The following is a 21745-nucleotide window of genomic DNA, read 5'->3' as shown; positions in this document are numbered from 1 at the left end:
GCAGCTATCTGATATGTGATTGATCCCCCAAAGGGGTCATGACCTGAAGGTTAAGAACCACTACCTTGCCCTTCTGTTTTCTCTTTTTCTAGTCTGACTTTAAGATAAGATTATAAATTATGACTGTATTTCCAGATTTTGTAACTGTTTTGAAATCTTTAATTCAATCGTTAACATTCCGGATAACAAGAAATTTAAGACACAGACACCCTAGTTTTGATTTCACTCTGATGGGCACCATTTATGTTCAATGTACTATATTTTAGCATGTTTTTTCTTAATTCTACTGATTTAGTTGAGAAAATGACATCTTTTTACTAGAGACTTCAAATGACATATTTTTTTCTCTTCTAAATATGTTTTAATTATACATTTGGTTTGAGTTTTGTTATTTTTAACATAGAGTGCTGAAGGAAATTTATCCTTGAAAAGAACTGCACATATAGTATGTTCTGTATCCTATCAAAAGGTAACTAAGCAGAATGACTAGAGCAAGGTGGTAATATGCCTGCATTGTGGATGGAATGATTACAACCTAGACAAGAGCCATAATGATAAGAAAATTGAATGATACATCAGTCAGATGTATTGTCACTTGATTGTACTCAAGCACTAGGAAGCTGGGGGAATAAAGACAGTAAGTTTGAGAATACCTGGGGATAAATGCTGTAGATTAACTTTGTTCATGATTTCACTTCTCATGGTTTTAGTAGCCTGACATTAACTGTGGTTTGAAATATTAATGGAAAATTCCAGGAATAAACAATTCATAAGTGTTAAATCATTCATGATTCTGAGTAGTATGATGAAATGCCATGATATTCCCCTCTGACCCACCTGGGATTTGAATCATTTCTTTGTACATCATCTTTACACCCTACTTTGCCACTTTGTTAGTTACATAGCCAAGTGGGCTGAGTGCTCATTATATCCAATGTATTATTTTGCCTGCTCTATAAATTAAACCTCTTCATATTCTTACATGTAAAGCAAAAAGTGTTGTGTGTAGTTCAGATGTCAACTGAGGAGGTCAGTCAAGACAGCTGGCATGAATGCCAACTAAGAAACAGATTTGTCAGATTTGTCATTAAAGCTTTATAGTTGAATAAGGAGCAATGAGTAAGACAGCAGTAGTTGTATTGTAGCCTTAAAGGAAGGGTTAAATTATAATGGAATAAATTATCTCACTATGGATTACATTTGTTGAAATGGTTTTGAACAGAAGAGTGTTTCAATATCATCTATTTAAAAATGCAATTGCCTAAGCTTTTTGCTTGGAATTTATTATTCAATAACAATTAAGAATTACTTTACAGCTGAAATTCTGAGAGTTGAAGAATCAGATAGTGGTTATTCCACTTGCTTTGTAAAAAGACAGATCATTAGAATGCTCAGAAGTAGAAGTTCTAGAAAACATTGAGAGGAATCAAATATGGGGAAAATGATAAGCTTTGACCCAAAGCTAGAGTTGAATTAAAAGAAAATATGTCAGCCTTCAGAGCATAGTGATGATGGCATACCAGAAAACGATAAAATAAAGTATAACCCTAACACTATAAATGGGGTACACTAAAAAATAGTAATATGTGTGACCAATGCAAAAATTCCATAAAATGACAAATTTCTGGAATGCTGAGTTGGGGTGGAATGATGGAGACCATACATCAATGAAATATTATGTTAAAGTAGTTTATGGGTTTAATAGAAATGTTCATGTCTGAAAAATACTGCAAAGGAAAGGTTCTTAAGTGGGCATTGTAATGAATGGTAATGAAAGCTAAAAAAGTAAAGATTTAAAAGGAACTTCTGGCTCACAAAAAAAATCTTTCAACCATTTATTGAAAAATATTTTTCCATAGAGATAATTTTTTTTAAAGTCTTGGCTCACATGGACTAGAAATACTGAGCTCTTTTTGTTACTACTTTAACTTACACAAACTCCTGACCACATAGATACTTCAGAGGTTCATTAGAAATTCCCAAACTCAGAAAGAGGAAGGTCCCAATCAAAGCAAACACACCAAACCAGATCCTTCGGGAGTTTTATTTTGAAGTTCTGACTTCCTGATTCTAAGCAAGGGCTGTATTTTAGTTACAGAATAACAGCACATGCAGTTTGAGAAGCATCATGGTTCAAATAATGGACCTTCTCCCTATATGTCTTCAGACTTGCCATGCACCAACATTCACCTTAAGTCTCATACAAGTCACAAGCAAAGCATGCCCAATCTCTTACACAATCATTTCACACAGGAAGATTTTCCCTCAGGCAAATTCGTTGGAACAACCAAGTTATAACTCATTTTTATGTTATTTCAGCACAGGGAGCCAATGACATAGGTTATATTAACCATGAATCAGTTGTCTGTCTTCTACAAATTAAAAAAAATAGTATCTTTTAGAAAGAGTTCTTTTCAACCTTTAGGCTAGGGTTCAGTTATAAACTATTATGAGTTTTATCTGCTTGAATTCAACATTGCATGTTGCTGATTCAAAAGCATCTTTTTGCTTTGACTGGACCTGGAGGAAAACCATCCAGAGAATCAGTCAACCTGAAATATCCTTAAAGTTGTGTCTCCTCAGAACACAGATTGAACAACACTGATATAGGATTTCATAACACACATTGTATCAGAAAATAAAGGTAGAAAATATCTATTCAGGTGCCTGTCATACACTGTAGGTTGTTGGCTGGGTTCCCAATGGCACAAGAAAGTCCATGGGTTTTTACAAGCTTTAATGACATGGTGGATGGTGGTTGGATCTGGATGTGCAATCCCCTGAAACTCAGGGTGGACCTGAGTTAAATAGGAAGGAAGAGAGTGGGGAGGGGCTGGGGAAGAATGCTTAATTGGCTCCACCCTCTGGCCTTCAGGTACCTCATTAGTATGTAAATCTCTCTAGGGCCTGAGGCCTGTTCCTCATGACTGATGGCCATAGACCTCTCTGTGGGAGGGGAGCTGTGGAGTGCTGAAGCTAAGGGGTTCCAGACTTATGCTTGACCAAGCACTCAACTACTTCTCACAGCCCACTGCCCTACACACTGCCTATTATTTTCATGGCTGATGAACTAAAAGAACCATGCACAAATCCACTGTAGCACAAGTTACAAATTTATCACTACTCACTAACATATAAATCTAGGATGGCTTAATGGAAGACAGTTGTGTGATGAATGAAGCTGGCCCTCTGTATCAACCTTACTACATTTTGCTTGTGTTTTTATTCTTTAAAAAAAAAAAAAAGGTGGATATAACCAATATCAATTAGTCAAGTTTATTATTGTTATAATGTCTTCTACTGTTTTGTTTTATAAAGGACTCACATTCTAGTAGTAGTAAAATAATTAAATAAATCCCAGTGGCAGCATGTTCCATGCTACCCGCCATAATGTTCCACATTCTGAATGAAAGACACACACAGCCTTTATATTTTAATATGTCTGAATCAGCTCAATGGCTGGGCCCTTTCCTAACCTCCACATGGCTAATCCATCACCCTTTGATAATCCTAAATTATCACTGACTACATTCTGCATTTTACCTTGGCTGCCCTGGACCCAGTTGGGCAGTCCTCTTGGGCTGCAGTCTCCCTGCTCATGGCAATTAGGCCACCCTGCCTTGTACCTTCTCAGGCTTGTCCTTTTCCTTATCCTGGCAGCATGGTTTGGTGGATCTCTTTCTCCTTCCCTTTTGGTCCCTAGCTCAGGAATCCTAAATGTCCTATTTCTGTTTGCCCTGCCCAGTCATTGGCTGCTGGCAAATTTTTTACCAATCAGAAGCAACTGGGGGGGGGGGGGGAGAGGTGAAGGTTTCCTCACTGTCTTACATGCAGATGTGTGAACTCTCATGCAATCAATTTTGAGGACCCAAATTAACATAAGCATAAAGCAGCATTAGGCCACACCAACTATAGTTGTTTTCTAAAGCTAGAATCACATATTATCTTCTTTACAAATACCAGTGAAATGGTTTCATATATCAAGACATATTGTGTGATAATGAAAACTTGATTTTTTTCAAAATTTTCTGAACTTCTTTGTATCTCTTTTCCTCAGTACACTACTTTCTAATTTCTCCATAAAAACTTATTAGAGTTCTCAGTATCCAATCTGTCCTCTTAATAAAAGAATAATTTTAATTATCTTTTTTAATGCATGTTAAAAACACACTTAAAATCCTGTGCAAAATTATGAATGCATTCTCTGGTAATTGCTACATTGCCAGTCAACATTTTTATAAGAACTAGAGATATAATCTTGGGTTTTGTACCTGTGAAGTAAGTACTCTACCACTGACTTTATCCCCAATTTCCAATATTCTGTCATTTTTTAGTTTTTTAATATGAAATTCAACAATTACCTTCATTCTTTTAAATGACAATTTGAAAACAGAGGAATCAGAAGAAAATTAGTCAAACTAATTCTATAATATAGATTACAGCACTATAATATTTACACAGAATGAATGACTTTCAGAATTTATAAATTAGTAATTAAAACCACTCACCATTCTTACCTGAAAACAAATGCCATATAATTTAAACCACTTTGCCATTGATATTATAAATTGTTTTATAGCACATGAAGTATGGATGAATTATAGTTTAATATATGAACTAAAAGTGTTCTAAGAAAATTTAAAAAATACATTGTCATAAAATATACTGTCCATAACATTTCTCTTCCTGCATAATTTTGTAATATCTAACTATTATTTACAAGGAGAATAAAACAATATTTGTTAATTATTTATTAATAGTAAAATATTGATGAGCATTGCCTGAGAGTAACAGGCTTTTAGCTGGTGAACTGGGCTGTGCTGAACTGCAGAGCAGCCACCAGAAGGGGTGAGTATTTGGAGAACTGAAGAATGACTTAACCGGGGTCTAAAAGCAGCAATCAGAAAAGCTTCATTTAACATAGAGATGGCACAAGCTTCAAGCAATTGCCTCAACTTAAGTAAGTGTGGGATTACAAAAGGCTATTTATTACAGTCCAAAGAGGCTCTGCAGCTTGTTCAAAAACCTTTGAAGAAATCCAACAGTTACAAAGCCTTGCTCACTTCAGAAGCAGTAAAACTTGGACAGACCCACAAAACTACCTACAAATGCTTTCATTACAAAAAGTTAATGCAATTCTCATCACAACTTTTCCTGGACCTGAATTATTTTCTCTCTCTATTATTTACAAGGAGAAATACTAAACCTGGTTATTTTCCAAAACTACCTTGACACTTATTTTAATCATTATGAAATATTATGTAGTTTCATGATGATATGGGATCAATGTAAAGCTTCTTGTGCTTAAATTGAAAGAGTTTCAATACCAACCTTCTCTGGATTGCTCTGTAAAAAGGTATTAAAAGTTATCCTGTTAAAAAATTTGCCTCAACATAGAAACTAGAGAAATTCCTCCATTATTTGTATGAGAATTAACTGTGGTTCCAAGGACATCAAAGGTTATATTTTTATTAGTGGATGGATTACAAATTCATTTTTTGTATAATAGTAAGTAAAGAGAAAATAATTCTCAAATATTCAACATAGCTGTTACTAACTTCTGCCATAAATATTGAATTTGTTAGTCAATTATAATGACTATAACATGTTTTGCTTGAAATCAACTTCAAAGCAACAAAAGTAGGAGAGGAGGCAAATTTGCCAACTAAAGCAGAGTAGATGAAGAGTAACCTGAAAGATAAATGACTTTAATTGATATAAAAAGAAAAAGATAACTATTTTTTGCTGAGAATAAAGAAGAAAAATCAAATACTTTCATCTTGAAAATAAAACCTTTATTTTTCCTAAGCAAAATAATAGTAATAATAATATCATATATATATGTGTGTGTGTGTGTGTGTGTGTGTGTGTGTGTGTGTGTGTGTCTTCATTCCCAGCTCAGTTGGGTAAACAGTCTTCTTTATTAGACCAAAAGTTATTATCGAAATTTATTAGAGCAAAAGTTAATATTGTCACTTTTACACACAAAAGAGAGAGGGGGTGGAAACGGATTCCAATGGTTGCTAACTGAAATGGAAAAATGATGACCACGGAAGGAAAGCTTTAATTGTGGGAAAGAAATACACATGGGAGGTACTTATAGATAAGAAAAGCATGAGTGGGAAATTACCTATGAGAATGTTATGTGATGGCCACAGAGACATCTAATTACAATATGGAAATCTAACAATATGGAACCTAGTGACTTCACTTTTGTGGAAAGACAAAAATATTCTCTTCAAATACTTTTTGATTCTGTAAGGCTTGCTAAGAATTTGTTACTTCTTTTTATCATTTGTCAGTATAATTGCAATGGTTCGAAGCATCTGATACAGGTAGACCAACCCGGTTATAATGACAACAAAAGCCTCACAAGGCTCACTCTTGGATAGTGTTAGAAAACATTATTTTTGAGAAGTCAGAAGCAAATAAAATCAGTCTAGAATTTCTTTAAGTTTGATTCAAATGATACACAGAGATAATAGAAACAATGGGTGAGGGCTACTTTCCTTTTTGGAATTAAGTGAACTAATTAATAAATAAGAAAGAAAAGAAAATGTTATCATTTTTGTTGTCCTGGAAAAGGCTGATATCATAAAAAGTTAAACACTGCTAAAAAGAATTAAAAATCTCTTCTTTCTCTCATAATTAGAAGACTTCAGTGACTTGTGTGTTTAAAATGCCCTGTGCTTTTGTTCGGTGTTTATGATGCAGAGTGTTATAGTCTAGTAGGGCAGATTGCCATTGCTCTCAGGAAGGCATTTCGGTTGTCTATTGAACTAAGACTTGAAATAAGAAGCTGGATGGATAGAACATACTTTTCTTTAAGAAAGGATTCTAAGTAGGAAATCACTTCAAATATATCTCATCTCTAGTTAGAAATGAAGATGCCTACATAGATGGATTTCTATTTCTGTATCATGATTTGAATAACATATGTAGAATCATTATTAAATAAGATATCCCAAAACATCCTTCATGTGTAACACAGCAATCTTTGTGTTCATTATTAAATCATTCTTAAAATAATAAAAATTTAAACATAGAAGATTGTTTTCTGGATATATGTTTTTATTCATGAGATTTCTGTTAGTCAAGATCTACTGTAATATGTTATGTATCCTATTTAATGTATACTATACTAAATATTACCATTACCTATGGATATCATGGGCCTCCTTGCACATAATAGGTTCCAGTCCGCTTCCAGAGTTGCACATGAAAATGTTATCAATGAGCTGAAGAATCTGGCATTAATAACTTTGCAACATTATAACAAATAGGTAGTTCTGATGTTTAGTTCCATGTTTTAATACATCAAACGTATTTCACTGCTTACATTATAGTAGCGGATTGAAAACATCTGCTCACTTGCCACTAGTCCACCAGCAGCAGAAAATTTCAGCTCATTTTCCATAGGCTTTTCATGCATCAGGGCTGCAATCCAGCTGCTGGAGCAGCACAAGAGGCCAGATTAATACTCAAGAGCCCTGGAAGTGGAAAGAAAAAGACTTCTTGCCAAAGATTAGAGCAAAGGTAGACTCCCCGAGCTCGTTGCCTTCTCTCTGTGTTCTTACTTCCCACCCACTCACTGTCTCCCCCCTTTATCTATTTACAGCTCCATCACCAGTTATGACAATTAAGAAAGATCGGACTTCCAGAAACAGTATCTCTTTATCTTGGCAAGAACCGGAACATCCAAATGGAATTATACTGGACTACGAGGTCAAATACTATGAAAAGGTGGGGGAAAGACGTAATAGGGTTGGGTTGGGTTGGGTAAGGAGAGAACCGTATTATTTCATGAGCTACGCACTTGCAGATAACTTGCTTTGCTTTAAGTGGTAGAGCTCTGTTTAGAAGCTGGTCATCAGACCTTTCTGATTTCTCAGTAGAAGATATTTTTCCATCATCTTGTCTATTTTACAGCAGATAGTAACCTCAAAGATGTCACTTCCAAATGTAAGCCAGTCAGTAATGGCAATAAATACAGCATTTACGTCTGTTCCCATCAGAACTCCTGCTATGGTAGCACTTTTGTGGTGGTTCCTCATTCAGCTGATGATTATCAACTTTTAAAATATTAGGTCAAACAGGATAAAAATTCTAGGCATTTAAAAACTTTTGTATGCATATATTTAATATTCATATATGTGTACACACATATATACATATACATACATATAATGCGCTTATTTTAACATGCAGATATCAACATAAAATTACTTACAAATAAATATTATGAATGTTTTAGTAAAACATTTTTTCAAAAGGTATATCTTTTTTATACTCATTTTGCTAAGGGGACCTGTTTCTGAGTATGAGAACAATGATTCTGACTCTTTAATGAGTAGGTGGATGGTATAAAAATAAGTCCAACTCTGCTCATTAATGTAGTAGCTCAAATACAATCTAATCAGTACCTTTAGTTAATGAGTATCTGTAATTGGGGGCTATGGTGATGGCTCCTTTAGTAAACAGTTTGTTGTATAAGCAGGAGGGTCATAGTTCAGATCCCTAATAAACATAAACATCTCAGTATAGGAGGGCGCCAGTTATCCATACAGAACAGGGGAGGTGGATACACCAGGATACCTAAGCTTCCTTGGCTATCTCATCTAGCCAATCAGCTAGCTTAGTGTTCAGTGAGAGAAACTGTTTCAACTTATGGCAAGAAACAGAGGAAAACAGTGCCAGTCTTTGGCCTCTGCATGCACGAAAGCATGTAAACACTCAAGGAAAAGGGAGGCAAAAGAAGTATCACTACATGAACATAGTTGAGAAGAAAAATAAACTTCTACATATTTTCATTTTTTAAAACAACACTTCATGCAAGGAATTTTAATGTGCCATGCAAAGCCTCCTAGAGAAGCTGTCTTTGGTAAATACTTCTAGAATTTGATGTGAAGATATTCAAGATACTTGTGTATAATCAATTAATGTGTGCATTAATTATAATGCACATCCAATGTATATTCAATGCAATGTAACTATTGGTATATTGGGATAAACAATTTCCACTATTAGAATACGATATTATTAATTATTATTAATATTTTTAAAACAAGTAAAATATTTCCTATTGAATATTCATATAATATCGCTCTTCACTTTAACCCAAAAGAGATATTTTTTTGGAAGTTTAATCTTAGAATTATAAGAAGTTTTTGTCAGCATTAATTTTGAAAAGAAGGTATGTTCCTAAGATATTAAGTAATTTGAAAGAAAGAAATCTATTTTTTTTCTGCTTTCTGTGCAGGAGGTAATTCATTTCATATGAATTAGACAGTTTGATAACTTGTATGCAAAGAATAAAATCATGAATGTGACTTCAGTAAGCATCTTATACTTTAAGACAGAAAGTTAGAGAATTGACTGTGATAGTATTATAAGGCTTTGATTTTAACATGATTTTTTTTTTATTTACTTCAAAGCAGGAGCAAGAGACGAGTTATACCATTTTGAGGGCAAGAGGCACAAATGTTACTATCAGTAGCCTCAAGCCAGACACTACTTATGTGTTTCAAATTCGAGCTCGAACAGCAGCGGGATATGGAACCAACAGCCGCAAATTTGAATTTGAAACTAGTCCAGACTGTATGTATTACTTCAGTTTACTATAAAATGTGGGGCATTGCAAAAATTAAAAATGCCTGATCAGTTCTTTTTGGCATTAATCAAAGATCATGAACTGATGGTGTGTTGGGAAGACCTTTAATAAGTTGCATGATTTGTATATGTCATTTCCTATTGGTGTGGACATATATCCGTGGCCTTTGGTACCTTACAAATTAATTTTATTCTAATTTATGAAATGATTCTTATTTTCTATTAGCCAGAAACTGTAACTGAAGAACATTGTTTAATGTGATACCATGCTGCTAACACCTGCCAGCCCAGATATTATAAGTTCATTGCATGATTTAATAAACTCCATAAAAGAAACTTATTGATCCATGAGGTTCTTAATTTTGTTCAATTTCCTAGTACATCCAATATATAATTTTAATTAATAGCAAATAACAATTTTAACATTAGTTTTGTTTTAACCCTTAATACATTCAATACATATAAAGAATAGTAGCTTAAATTTTTTAATATATGTATATAGCTTCATTTATATTCATAAGCCATTTGAATATTCTGTCCATCTCACTCAAAGGTAGATAAAATTGGTATAAAATTGGCAAACATTTTCTCAATAACTTTCCTTTTCTTGAAATGTAGGTTTCCTATTTTAAAAGTCTACTGCAAAATTAGACTTGATCAAAGGGTAATGATACTTACTATGGTTCTAATATAAAATAAATATAAGTTAAATTTATTTAACAGAGTAACAAATGAGACTACAGTTGAGAGGGAAATTTGAACATATGTATGCATTTGTTTATATACATGTATGTGTGCATTTGTGTGTTAATACACTGAAGAATACTTAAAATTTTTCATAGAAGAAAAGTAGTTAGTGCATTTTGTGGGTAATACGCCATGAAACAATGAAACTTAATGATATGAACAACTTTTATAAGAGGAGATAATTTAGGTTTCTTATTGAATACATGTCATTTTAATTAAAATAGAAAAAAAACCACATAGCCACAAACAGTTTCATACAGCCAAATCCATAGTTATGAAAAATAATCCTTCAAGATGATCCAAGGTCCACACCAGTGAGACCAAGATTATCCTAGAAACAGCTCCAACGCCCAGTACTCTACTGAAGAGGAACCTTATAATCTGTTCTGACCATTCTAATTTGCCATTTTCTCTGGCACTTGCATTTTCTATTTTTCAAATATTTTTGTCCAACTGTGAAATCACATTATTATGGATATGGTGATATATTTATGCCTCGTAAGAAGGCACAGGACTAATAAAAGTGTTGAAGTCAAAATGATAAATACTTTATAAAACACTTTTTGCCAAGTGGCAGTACTGCTTAACATGAGGGACTCCAGCTTCTTTGAGGTGCTGGACTTTACTGCTCTTTAATGCCATTGGTTCCAACAACAGTTGTCCTTTGACAATTCTACTTGAGCCATCATTAACAAACACGAAAATCTACCTTTAGGGAATGCCCCTGAGCACTTTGTGAGGAAATGGGCATGAAGAAACTCTTCTCTGAAGACATGAGCAATATAATGTACAATGTCATGGAGTCCACATAAACAAAGCTTAGATGAGTTGAAAAATGTTAAATGAGGATAATGAATGTAATTGCAAAATGACATTAGCAGTTCCTCATCTTTTGTGCATTTTGTATATGAATCATATTTCAGAGTATCAAAATTTCTTTTTTTGAAAATAACAAATGATGTTTTCAAGCTTATAAATGTGTACAAGAACAAAATAGCAAATGCACTATCTTGTGGTATGCATTGAGGAATAGTAAGGTCATATCAGCATTACAGAAGAACCTCATTCTCTTATGGGTGTTACAGGAAAGTCAGTTCTACAAGGTAATAAAATGATACTGTTTTAGGAAGCTTTGAGTCACGGTGACACATACCCAAGGAAGAGTATAAGAAAGAACAGTTTGTATGCACAGTTTCATAAGGTTCAGTGCAGAGTTGGTTGTCTCACTAATGTAAGCTTAGGGGGGTAGAACATGATATCAGAGGATAGAGATGGAACACTACTCACCTCACAACTGAGAGGAAGCAGAGAGGAGAAGGCTCTCCTCACAGAGTGGAGAAGGCTCTCTTCACAGAGAGGAGAAGGCTCTCCTCACAGAGAGGAGAAGGCTCTCCTCACAGAGAGGAGAAGGCTCTCCTCACAGAGAGGAGAAGGCTCTCCTCACAGAGAGGAGAAGGCTAGAGGCCAACTATCCTTTCATGGCAAAATATCAGTAACCCACTTCATTCACAAGTCCTTACCTCCTAGAACAGGACAGACCCAATAATACCATCAATCTTTGAATCTGTCAGTGCATTAAGCCATTAAGGCAGAGTACCTCCATCTGAGGACCACTTTTTCAAGATAAGAACCCTTTGAACCAAATTTTAACAAGTATATCTCAAAGGCAAACATCCTAGGAAATTTTAGTGGGCAGAAGCTGAATCAGGGGTTTGTTTTATGCTCAAGAAAAATAGAAATAATAGCGTTACCAGCGAGGACTCTGAAGTGTATTGTCATGTATTGTGGTATGCATTGAGGAATAGTAAGGTCATATCAGCATTACAGAAGAACCTCATTTGAATGACCATACAAAAAATATCCATGATCTATGGTTCAGTTTGAGAAGTAGATAAGAATGCAAAATTTATGATTTTTTGATTTTATGATTATTAAATTAGTTGTATGCAGTCATACATACATTGTCAAGAACATAGTGTGTGTGTGTTTGTGTGTGTGTGTGTATGTGTGTGTGTGTTGCTACCACTGAATATTGGAATGTAGGAGGGAGAAATTATTTCTCAAAATTCCTAGAACTGAGAAACTCTAGAAGAACTGAAACTTGCTGTCCTATAAGGATCTTCTGTATCCTCATACGGTAGAAAGCAACATGTTAAATAGAATGACTGCTTTTTATAACATAGCAAAAGTCAGAGCATGCATATAGACCTATTTATCAAACACTTTAGAATCCATGGTGGGAGCACTAGCACTGTTAAAATTAAGACACCCGGATGACTCAGGTCATTTTGCTATTGTTGTCTTTCACTGAAAAGACTTGATGTGGTAAATTAAAATTTTGGAAGGTATTGATAGAGACTATAATGCAGAATGACAACTGCAGAGTGGGATCATTATATGGAAAACATTGTATGTTAAGGTTATCTCAGAGACTGTGGGGTTCTTTTGTAACTTCTTCAATAGATAACTGACATAATGAATTAAGAACTTACAAACTGACTGGCACTGTATAAATGTTTTACTTTTATTAATTTATTAAACATACAACTAAATTATATAATCAAGAATGATGCTAGTCATGATAGCTCACAAGAACGAGCAAGTACCTAATTTTCTTTCATGTAGAAAAAGGTACTAACATGAACAACTTGGGTTAAAATTTTAGAAACACAAACTGGTCATTCAATACCAAATGGCCAGTGCTTAATGAATACATACAGGTAATATTATATGGACTGAGCAGGTTATGTCTAGTAATACATGTATATATGCATATGTGCAACTAATAACAAAAAATGAAAAAGAAGCTATGAATATGAAAGAGAACAAGGGGATGTGTATGTGGGAGTACTTAGAAGAAACAAGGGAAATGGAAAATGATGTTAAGAAATTATCATCTCAAAAATAAAGGAAAAATGAGATATAATAAAAAGTAGAGAATCTAGTTTGTGGGAAAGTATTTTCAAATTGAATTACGAGAAGTATAATAGTTATCTATGACAACCATGTACAATTTTAAATAGTTGGGCATTTATATGCTACATAGATATTAGTCATTTATGTTATTTTTATAATTTCAACAGCAAGCATGGTATGATCTGATTAAACATTTTAGATGACATCAAATAATAATGAATATTAGGGGCAGGATTTTATTGTAGAAATGTCATAGATCCTTCCCATGACTGACAGCAAGAGAGGACCATTCTGTCTCCTTATCATTCCCTCTCCTGCTCTCATTGAGCTATCCGAAATAAACTTGCTAATTACAAAACATCCATTGAATTTTAAAGTTATTGCACATTAAAAATTACAACATACAGAATGAAGTGAAGAGTGTTATCGTGTTTTAATCAGTATTTTGAAACCCAGGCTAAGCTGTTTTACAAAATGATTACATATCTCTAGCCAGTGGATAGGAACATTAATGTCAAGTGGTTATGAAGATGGAGTTTCAGGAGTAGGAGCTTTATGCGGAGGTCCCTGATACATTAGAGGTGGGATGTTCTAGATGTCTGTGGATAGTCTCAGGCTAAGGTGTGTATCTGGCATGCTGAAAAGAGGATGAATAGAAAGGATTGGTGTAGTGGGGTACCTCCAGCTGCATACAGATTTGGCATTATTGACCACTATGAAGAGGCAAAGACTAGAAATGACCCATTCTACAAGGCTTTTCTTGGTCCAGAATACCCAGACACCATGTCTTCTGTTTTTGCTCTGTCTAGTCGCCATGGAGATGGCTTATGCCTAAAACTGCTGTGGACGCTAAAGGGGCAAAAGCTGGAGGCTACCTGTTCACTGTACTCTGAGCAGTAAAAGTAGCTGAACCTGAACCCAGACTCCACTCCATGACTAACACAATGGTATAAGCAATAGGAGAATATTTGCACTAAAAAAGTGCTTAAAGCAGTGGATTGACCAATTACACTTTAGGCTCTTCTGTCAGATGCATAGGGAACTGAACACTGCTGCTCAGTGCTGGTACTTTGTATTGCATCTTTTAACTGCTCCTAAGATACACCTGAGTTTTGTTTCTGTGCTTGTTTGGTTTTAATATATCTTTAATCGAGAATAAAGTTATTTTGTGCATTGTATTATGATCATAGTTTTTCATTCCTCACCTCCACCCAGCACCTTGCCACCTTTCCACTTTTCCAACTCTGTCCTCTTTCTCTCTTTCTCTCTCAAGAAAACAGACAAATAGAAAAATAAATACACAATGATAAAATGAAATGAATGAACAAAAAGAAAAAAGAAACAAGCAATGCCAGTCTTAACCCTGGCTTCAAAACAAACAAGCAGAACTTATTTCCCTATGGAAATTCCCGTGTTATTTACATCACAGTCAGAGCAATATTGATCTTACTCAAGACTCCATAAACTTACTCTGTAATTAGGCAGATAAATATGTGAATCTGTGCACATAAAGTATCTGCATTGATGGTACTCAATGTAACTCGAAATAAGTCATTTCCGATTGTGTTTGTGTTCCAATGGATGCTTATTAATGGACATAGAAATTTGAATTTCATGGAATTGACAGATGTATTAAATATTGAGTTTTTATACATATACCATAAAGCAAAACCTGTTTTAGATGTGAACTATTAAAAAAATCTGGAAATTGAGTAGATTCAGCATTAGGGTAATTTCTTTCTTAACCAATTAATTAAATATGGGTCTATTTATGAAGTCAGGAACCCCAGGAGAATTTGTTGGTGAGATGATGTACACAAACCATCATTTCATGACTTTTCTATTCTTCAAATCGTCTCAAAACTGACAAAATAATAACTGTATACACTTAGCAAGTACTCTATCATGTTTTTATTTATATTAATATTAATCTTCTAACTGCATGAGTCTTTTATTAGTTTCATCGTGTGTGTGAGGACATGAAATGTATGTTCCTTGTCTGGCTTGTTTCACTTCGTACAATACCCTCGACCTTTATCTATACTGCTATAAACAAAAATTCTCTTAGCCAATAAATAGACACATCAAGTTCAAAATCAGATAGATTCTTTCAAAGTTCACCTGGTTTCTTACCAGGAATTCTGATTTACCCAGTGATTTTCATGCTAATGTGGACAGATGAAAACAGGCCACCAAATTTCACAATCTGGCACTCAAGTAATTTATTATTAAACTTTAATTTCATTAATGAATAATGTCATAAAAATTATGAGAAGTGTATCTTTTATTTTGTTTTGCTTTAAACTCTGTGAATTCCTTCAGTGTTGTATTAAACTACAAACCATCAGAATGCGGGGTGAGTTTATAAGCACTGCCATGTACCTGTCAGTCACTCTGGTAATGTTTATTCTCTTATTTCTTTCCTTCAACCTTGCAGCTTTCTCCATCTCTGGTGAAAACAGTCATGTGGTAATGATTGCTATTTCTGCAGCCGTGGCCATCATTGTCCTCACTGTGGTCACCTACGTTTTGGTTGGGAGGTGAGTCTGCTTGGCTGAACGATTGTCCATTACTGTGGCTTTTCTCAGTGTGCTGGGCTGCATTAGAATCTGAAGACTGAGCACTCAAAGAAGTCCCTTAACAGATTAGGATTTTATGTTTGTGACCCTTCTGCTTTTATTTTCTTTCATCCTTCCTTTCATTGTTATTTATCCATTTTTTTTTAATTTTTGAGATTGTAATATGTTTACAACATTTTTTCCTTCTTTTTTTCTCCCTCCAAAGCCTCTCATTTACATCCCATTTTGTTTCCTGTCAAATTCATGGCCTTTTTTTTTCAACTGTTATGGCACATATATGTGTATATAATATATGAAATAGGTAATATGTACCATAGACACTTTATAATACATAATGTATAATGTGTAATTTCATATACAATATGTAGTATATAATATGTATGCATATATGCATACATATTTACAACTATAACCTGTCTAGTATATACAGTGTTACTCACATGTTTATTTTCCAGGCTAACAGATTGGTACTAGATAATGAATTGGGGTGTTCTTGCCTAGAAAGATTATTTTTCTACCTCTCAGTATTCCTTGGCTGCCTCTAGATTTTCCTGTGAGGTTGAGGCCTCATGGACTTTCAATGGCCTGCTTTAACATATCTATAGTTGCTGTCCTTGTCCTGCTCATGTTTAGGCAGTAATGTTGGTAGGACTTTATGGGTGTAGTTTCTGACCTTACAAGGAAACACAGTCTCCCAATAAGCTCCCAGATCTCCATTAATTCTTACCCGCATACTCTAACTCAGATGGCTTCTCTTTTGACCCCACTCTTAGTTTCCACTTTCTTTTTCCAATTATCCCCTCATTCTTCAAATGACCCCAGATTCCTTGACACTTTCTCACCCCAAACACTGGGCACAGGGCATAACACTCATTACCAATGGAGACTTTACTCTTTATTCATTCCAACAGTAGTTGTTAAAAAATACTATAAACACATTCTAAGGCCATTATAAAAACTGAACTGGAGGTGTCTGCTCAGTGGGGAGGCAATTCTACATATCTCCTCATTAGGCAACCTTCCAGGGTACCTAGAAAAAAAAGTAATATAGTGTCAGTAAACTCTAAGTAAAGCATTTGATTGTTTTAGGGGAAAGCCTTATTTGTGGTGTTTTATATTTTCTGCGCATAGGTAGTGCATTCATATTTTGTTGCTTTGCCTCTAGGTTTTGTGGCTATCACAAGTCAAAGCACAGTTCAGACGAGAAGCGCCTTCAATTTGGGAATGGCCACTGTGAGTTTTGAAACTTTGTTTTAATGGTTCAGCTTTAGCAGTTGCTGATATATGATTGGGTAACTTTTCTTTGACAAAAGGAATTTGAAAGTAGCCTTATGAGGAAAAAAAATGAAGAGATTTAAATTGATTTTAGAAAGATGAGTAAATCTAAGGTTCTGTATGAAGCATTTTCTCCATGGCTCTGTTTCAGAATACTTAGAGTGATGGGTAACCTGTGGTTTTATGTTCAGATAATGCCTGTGATGAGTTCTAGAAACTGTAGACATCTCTAAGTGACTGAAATGTCAAGTATAGCCTCATATCCAAATAAAGGCATCTTCTCTCTCAGGACTGACAAGTAAATATAAACGACCACTATTTATATGAAATCCGTGACTTCATTTGGTCCATCAACCAGGAAAGGGTTTTTAAAATAAACTGCTTATTTTAAAGTTACATGTCATGTAATTGTTAGGAAAAAACAGTATTTTCCCTCCTCGCATCAACAACCAACTAAACCTCTATTAGTAGTTTTTCAAAGAAATACACCTTTAGGTAATATTTTTGCATTGAACAGAGATGCCTACTCTTATCTTATCTAGTAGATGTATCACCTATGTGTCTTCTTTTCCAAACCCTTTCTTCATTCAGGGTAGATAGTATAAACCTGCAGAGGGGGAGCAAGATCTCACGTAAGATACCAAAAAGGCCAAAATGATGCTTACCTGCTCTGAAAGACCTCCGTAGGACTAATAATGAAAACTTGCAAGCACTAACTACCTCAGTCTTAACCAGTGTCTTTTAAAACTTTCTTTAGATTGATAGGATGCTTCCTATCAAATACTATTTGAGCATCTAAAAGAAATCATTGTGGCTGAAATTCATGTAAAATTTCCATTCCTAGTTTACATGTTAAGAAAAAGCAAACAATAGGTTGAAAAAAAGAAAAATGGATGCTTATGAAAATGTAAGTTGTTGTATGGAAGCAGTGTAGAAGCTTGGGGAGGCAGTAGGTGTTATTCCTTTCATCACAGAGCTGTATTAAAATAATCCATTTAATAATAAAATACCAATGCTTTACCTTAATTTAATCCCATACCTATGCAAGTTATTCCAATCCAGGTGAAGTTAATGTATCAAATAAACTTAGTGAACTATCAAATTAGAGAAGAACAGCCTTCCATTTGTTCATAGTCTGACTAAATTGGGCAATTCTGTCCTTCTGAACATCTTAGAGGTGGATGGTTGGTGTGAATACTTTCTATAATGCACCATGCTGACTTAGCTATTTTATGGGAATCATAACCCTTATGAACATGGGCATTAATAAGTGTCTGTCACCAATTCTATGCAGATTCCAATATTTCCCCCTCCCCTTTTTAATGGCCTAATTTTTTAAGCTTTATTTCAATGCACCATATCCTTACAATAAACAAATGTATTTTAGAAAATGTATATTATCTTTGTTTTAGAACCATAAAGCAAGTTACATGCTTGTCATGGACTTTCTGCCTCTGATTACTACAGCTGGTTTATTTCAGACCATTTATTTGGTATTACTTTAAAAAGCTCTAGCTATGAACTATTCCCTCAAGCCTTGGTACAAATCCTATAGCGTTGCTTCAAAAGAAAAGAAATGTGTTTTGCCTCTTAAGACCCTGTCTCCTTGCCCTCTCTGCCTGGACGTTTTTTGCTGTCCTTAGGGCAACTCATGCTGGTAAAATGGAAATGTAAACTATTGTGTTTGCACAGAATGAGCTGTAAAGTAGCACAGCTTAACACGTGTGCATGTGTTTATTATCTGGTTTTTTGTGGCAGAGCCCAGTTACGCTGTATGGTGCCCTTAATTATTGGTGTGAAGGGATTACTTGCCTTGCAGCCCAAACCTCCTGGTTCCCAGAACATCAGGAGTGAGCAGTTAAAAATCAGCAGCTAAAGTCCCTAGTGTAAAGACCATTTTACTCATGACAGTGTGTTTATGTTTATAATTTTTCGCAAATGTCATGTGGATAGAAAAATCAATTTACTTTATGCTAACTAATAGAAGGAAATGTAGTTGATTTTTGAGGGGAGAATGGCAATCCAAGCTTTGTATTATTTAGTTCAACACATTTTTCTCTAGATCTGACTTATAATTTTTTTAAATTTTTTTTTGTTAAATTTTAGACATTGCATGTCACAATTATCTCACATTTTTATAAATTTTAGTGCCAGCAACTTTCTCTAACATATTCTTTATTCTTCAAATTTAACAAAGTCACAGATTTGCAATTCTTTAATGAAAATATTCAACTTTAAGTTCAAAATGTTGTTTTCTTTCTTAAGAAGAAATACTAGATTCCTTTACTATTCAAAATTAAAGGCAGATCAAAATACACCATAAAATCAGTAATTGAAGTGACAATATAAATGTAACCAAACTGACTAACACTAGAAGTTTCTAACACATATTTATTTTCTAAGATATTTTAGTAACTTAGTGGCTCCCAAATCAAGAAATGTATAACAGCTCTTCATAGGCAGAGAGTCTTAGTATTGATACTATTGATAGTACCTTACCATTAAAAATAATAAATCCTTGTTTTAAAAGATGAGTCCACATTTGCTTCAACAGAAAAAAAATGTTTCATGGAATACATCAGACTTAAAATACACACACACTGAAATACTGAACTCATTGACTGATATTCCACTGTGCTGAAAACTTACCATGAGAACAGCTACTGGCAATTATTTATTTCCCTTTCAAACCAACTCTAATTGGGCCAATGCATTGTTTAGTTATCTTTTTCTAAATGAGATGCTGCAATTATAAAGTAATTTTTGGAAATTACAGTGTCTGTTTTTTTTTTTATAAAAGAAAATGTTCTTTAACCTTTAAATGTAACTAAGTAAAAAATATACTTTAAGCATACTTAGTTCATATTAAAACAATGTGATCCATATTACCAAAATTGAAATGATCTATAATGTCAACAAAAGTTTTGATCAAATCAATTTTCAATCTTTAATGTTAGAGTGTGTTCATAGATATACTGTAGGTTCTTATTTAAAACATTTTCTTTTGTAGATAATTTGTTTGAACATTCCAAATTCTCTTTAATGTGATAGTTTTTCCAGATGATGAAAGATATTTCATAATATTAAATGATAAATAAATGATTTACCTTTTTGCTATTTTGTTTTCAGAAAGCCAGGAGAATTTCAAATTCATAATAACTGAATAAATAAATATAGCATGAAGTTACATATATGACTTATGCTTAAAAATGCCTTTTCAGCATAACTATTAAGCTTTTAAACAATGTTTATGTTGTTTTTAGTTCTATTCAGAGTCACACACAATTTAAGCCCTCTGATAGTATGCTGGTATATACATAAAATATGAAGCCTAAACTTCATTTTTCAATTCAGATGGTGAACTTATTTGTGAATAAATAAAACATATGTACACACAGTAGTATCATAGATGTTTTGGTTTTTTTTGTAAGGTGATAATCACTTTATACTTAAGCCTCAATTTTGGCTCCTGTGCATATTAATGTATTTTAATTTGCAGTCAGATGGTGCACTATCAAAATACTTGGCTGTTCTAGTGCCTCTGAATCAGAAGTGTTTAGTAGCACACTGGTATGATGGTTTGTGGTAGTAACTATAATGCCCACTCACACGCTTCAAGTCTTCCTCCTGACATTCACATTTCAATGTCCTCTTTTAGTGTCGTAGCAGAAAAAAATACTTTATTGTGCTTCTTCCTTGTGCTCTATTGCAAACAACGTTTTTCATACAATTAGTACAACGTCTCTATCAGATATTTTAATATTACAGAGTAGCCTAAAGATCGATACCAACAAGTGTGATAGAGGATTTTTTTCAGTGTCTAACGTTTTGAAATTTGCTTAGTAAAATCGTGATTTTCTTCTTTCATTAGTGAAACTTCCAGGTCTCAGGACATATGTTGATCCACATACATATGAAGACCCTACACAAGCAGTTCATGAGTTTGCGAAGGAGTTGGATGCCACCAACATTTCCATCGACAAAGTTGTCGGAGCAGGTAACTAGCACGTTCTCCTACCAACGACAAGTTGCTAATCATGAGTTTCAAACTAGCCGCAAGAATGCTACACGAGGAACTTGAGCTTGCTCATTTTTTGAGTCCTAAGTGTACTACTATAGAGATAGGCATTTTCTGATTTCACGATCAAAGAAAGGCAATAAATAAATATAGCATTTAATGGAATGTAATTATTTCAAAGGTGCCAGACTTACAGACTTCTCAGACCATGGCTGCCTTTTATTTATTGAATTCCAGGGACTGCAAGAGCAGTGGCTAATAGCTGATCATGTGTCACAAAGCTATTGACTAAATGGGGAGAGCAAGATAAAAGTCGGTCTCACTATAAACAAAAGTAGTCACTGTAAATCTTGATTTTTAGTTTAAACGTGTCTTTCAGAGGACCAATAATCAAAAATAAAAGGCTGACACATTTGACATAGATGTCATGTGACTATTTTGAGTATGTGTTTTAAGTAATGTAAAATGCCAATTTAATACTCACCCCATAGGTTTTGACACAAATGGCACTAAAGCTCCCTGGAAATGTTCCGATAACCTCATGAAAGGAAATTAAATCTTTTTTGTGTTTTACATTCTAAGCTATGGTGCAATTTCTCTT

General features: G+C 34.2%; 1 protein-coding gene across 2 annotated transcripts in view; it reads left to right on the top strand.

Moving 5' to 3' along the window:
* The window catches only part of Epha3 (EPH receptor A3), a 297859-nt gene that overhangs the window by 227757 nt on the left and 48357 nt on the right, over positions 1–21745 (top strand). The window contains exons 6-10 of one of the 2 annotated variants that reach the window (XM_076943064.1): positions 7619–7743; positions 9438–9597; positions 15710–15812; positions 17017–17084; positions 20998–21123. In XM_076943064.1, the coding sequence (XP_076799179.1) occupies positions 7619–7743; positions 9438–9597; positions 15710–15812; positions 17017–17084; positions 20998–21123 (582 nt within the window). Of the gene's footprint in view, positions 1–7618; positions 7744–9434; positions 9598–15709; positions 15813–17016; positions 17085–20997; positions 21124–21745 lie in introns of both variants that reach the window. The other variant, XM_034515244.2, reaches the window with a different exon arrangement.

This window comes from Arvicanthis niloticus, chromosome 12 (genome assembly GCF_011762505.2).
Source record: "Arvicanthis niloticus isolate mArvNil1 chromosome 12, mArvNil1.pat.X, whole genome shotgun sequence".
Classification (NCBI taxonomy): domain Eukaryota; kingdom Metazoa; phylum Chordata; class Mammalia; order Rodentia; family Muridae; genus Arvicanthis; species Arvicanthis niloticus.
This window is presented reverse-complemented; position numbering and strand designations above follow the sequence as displayed.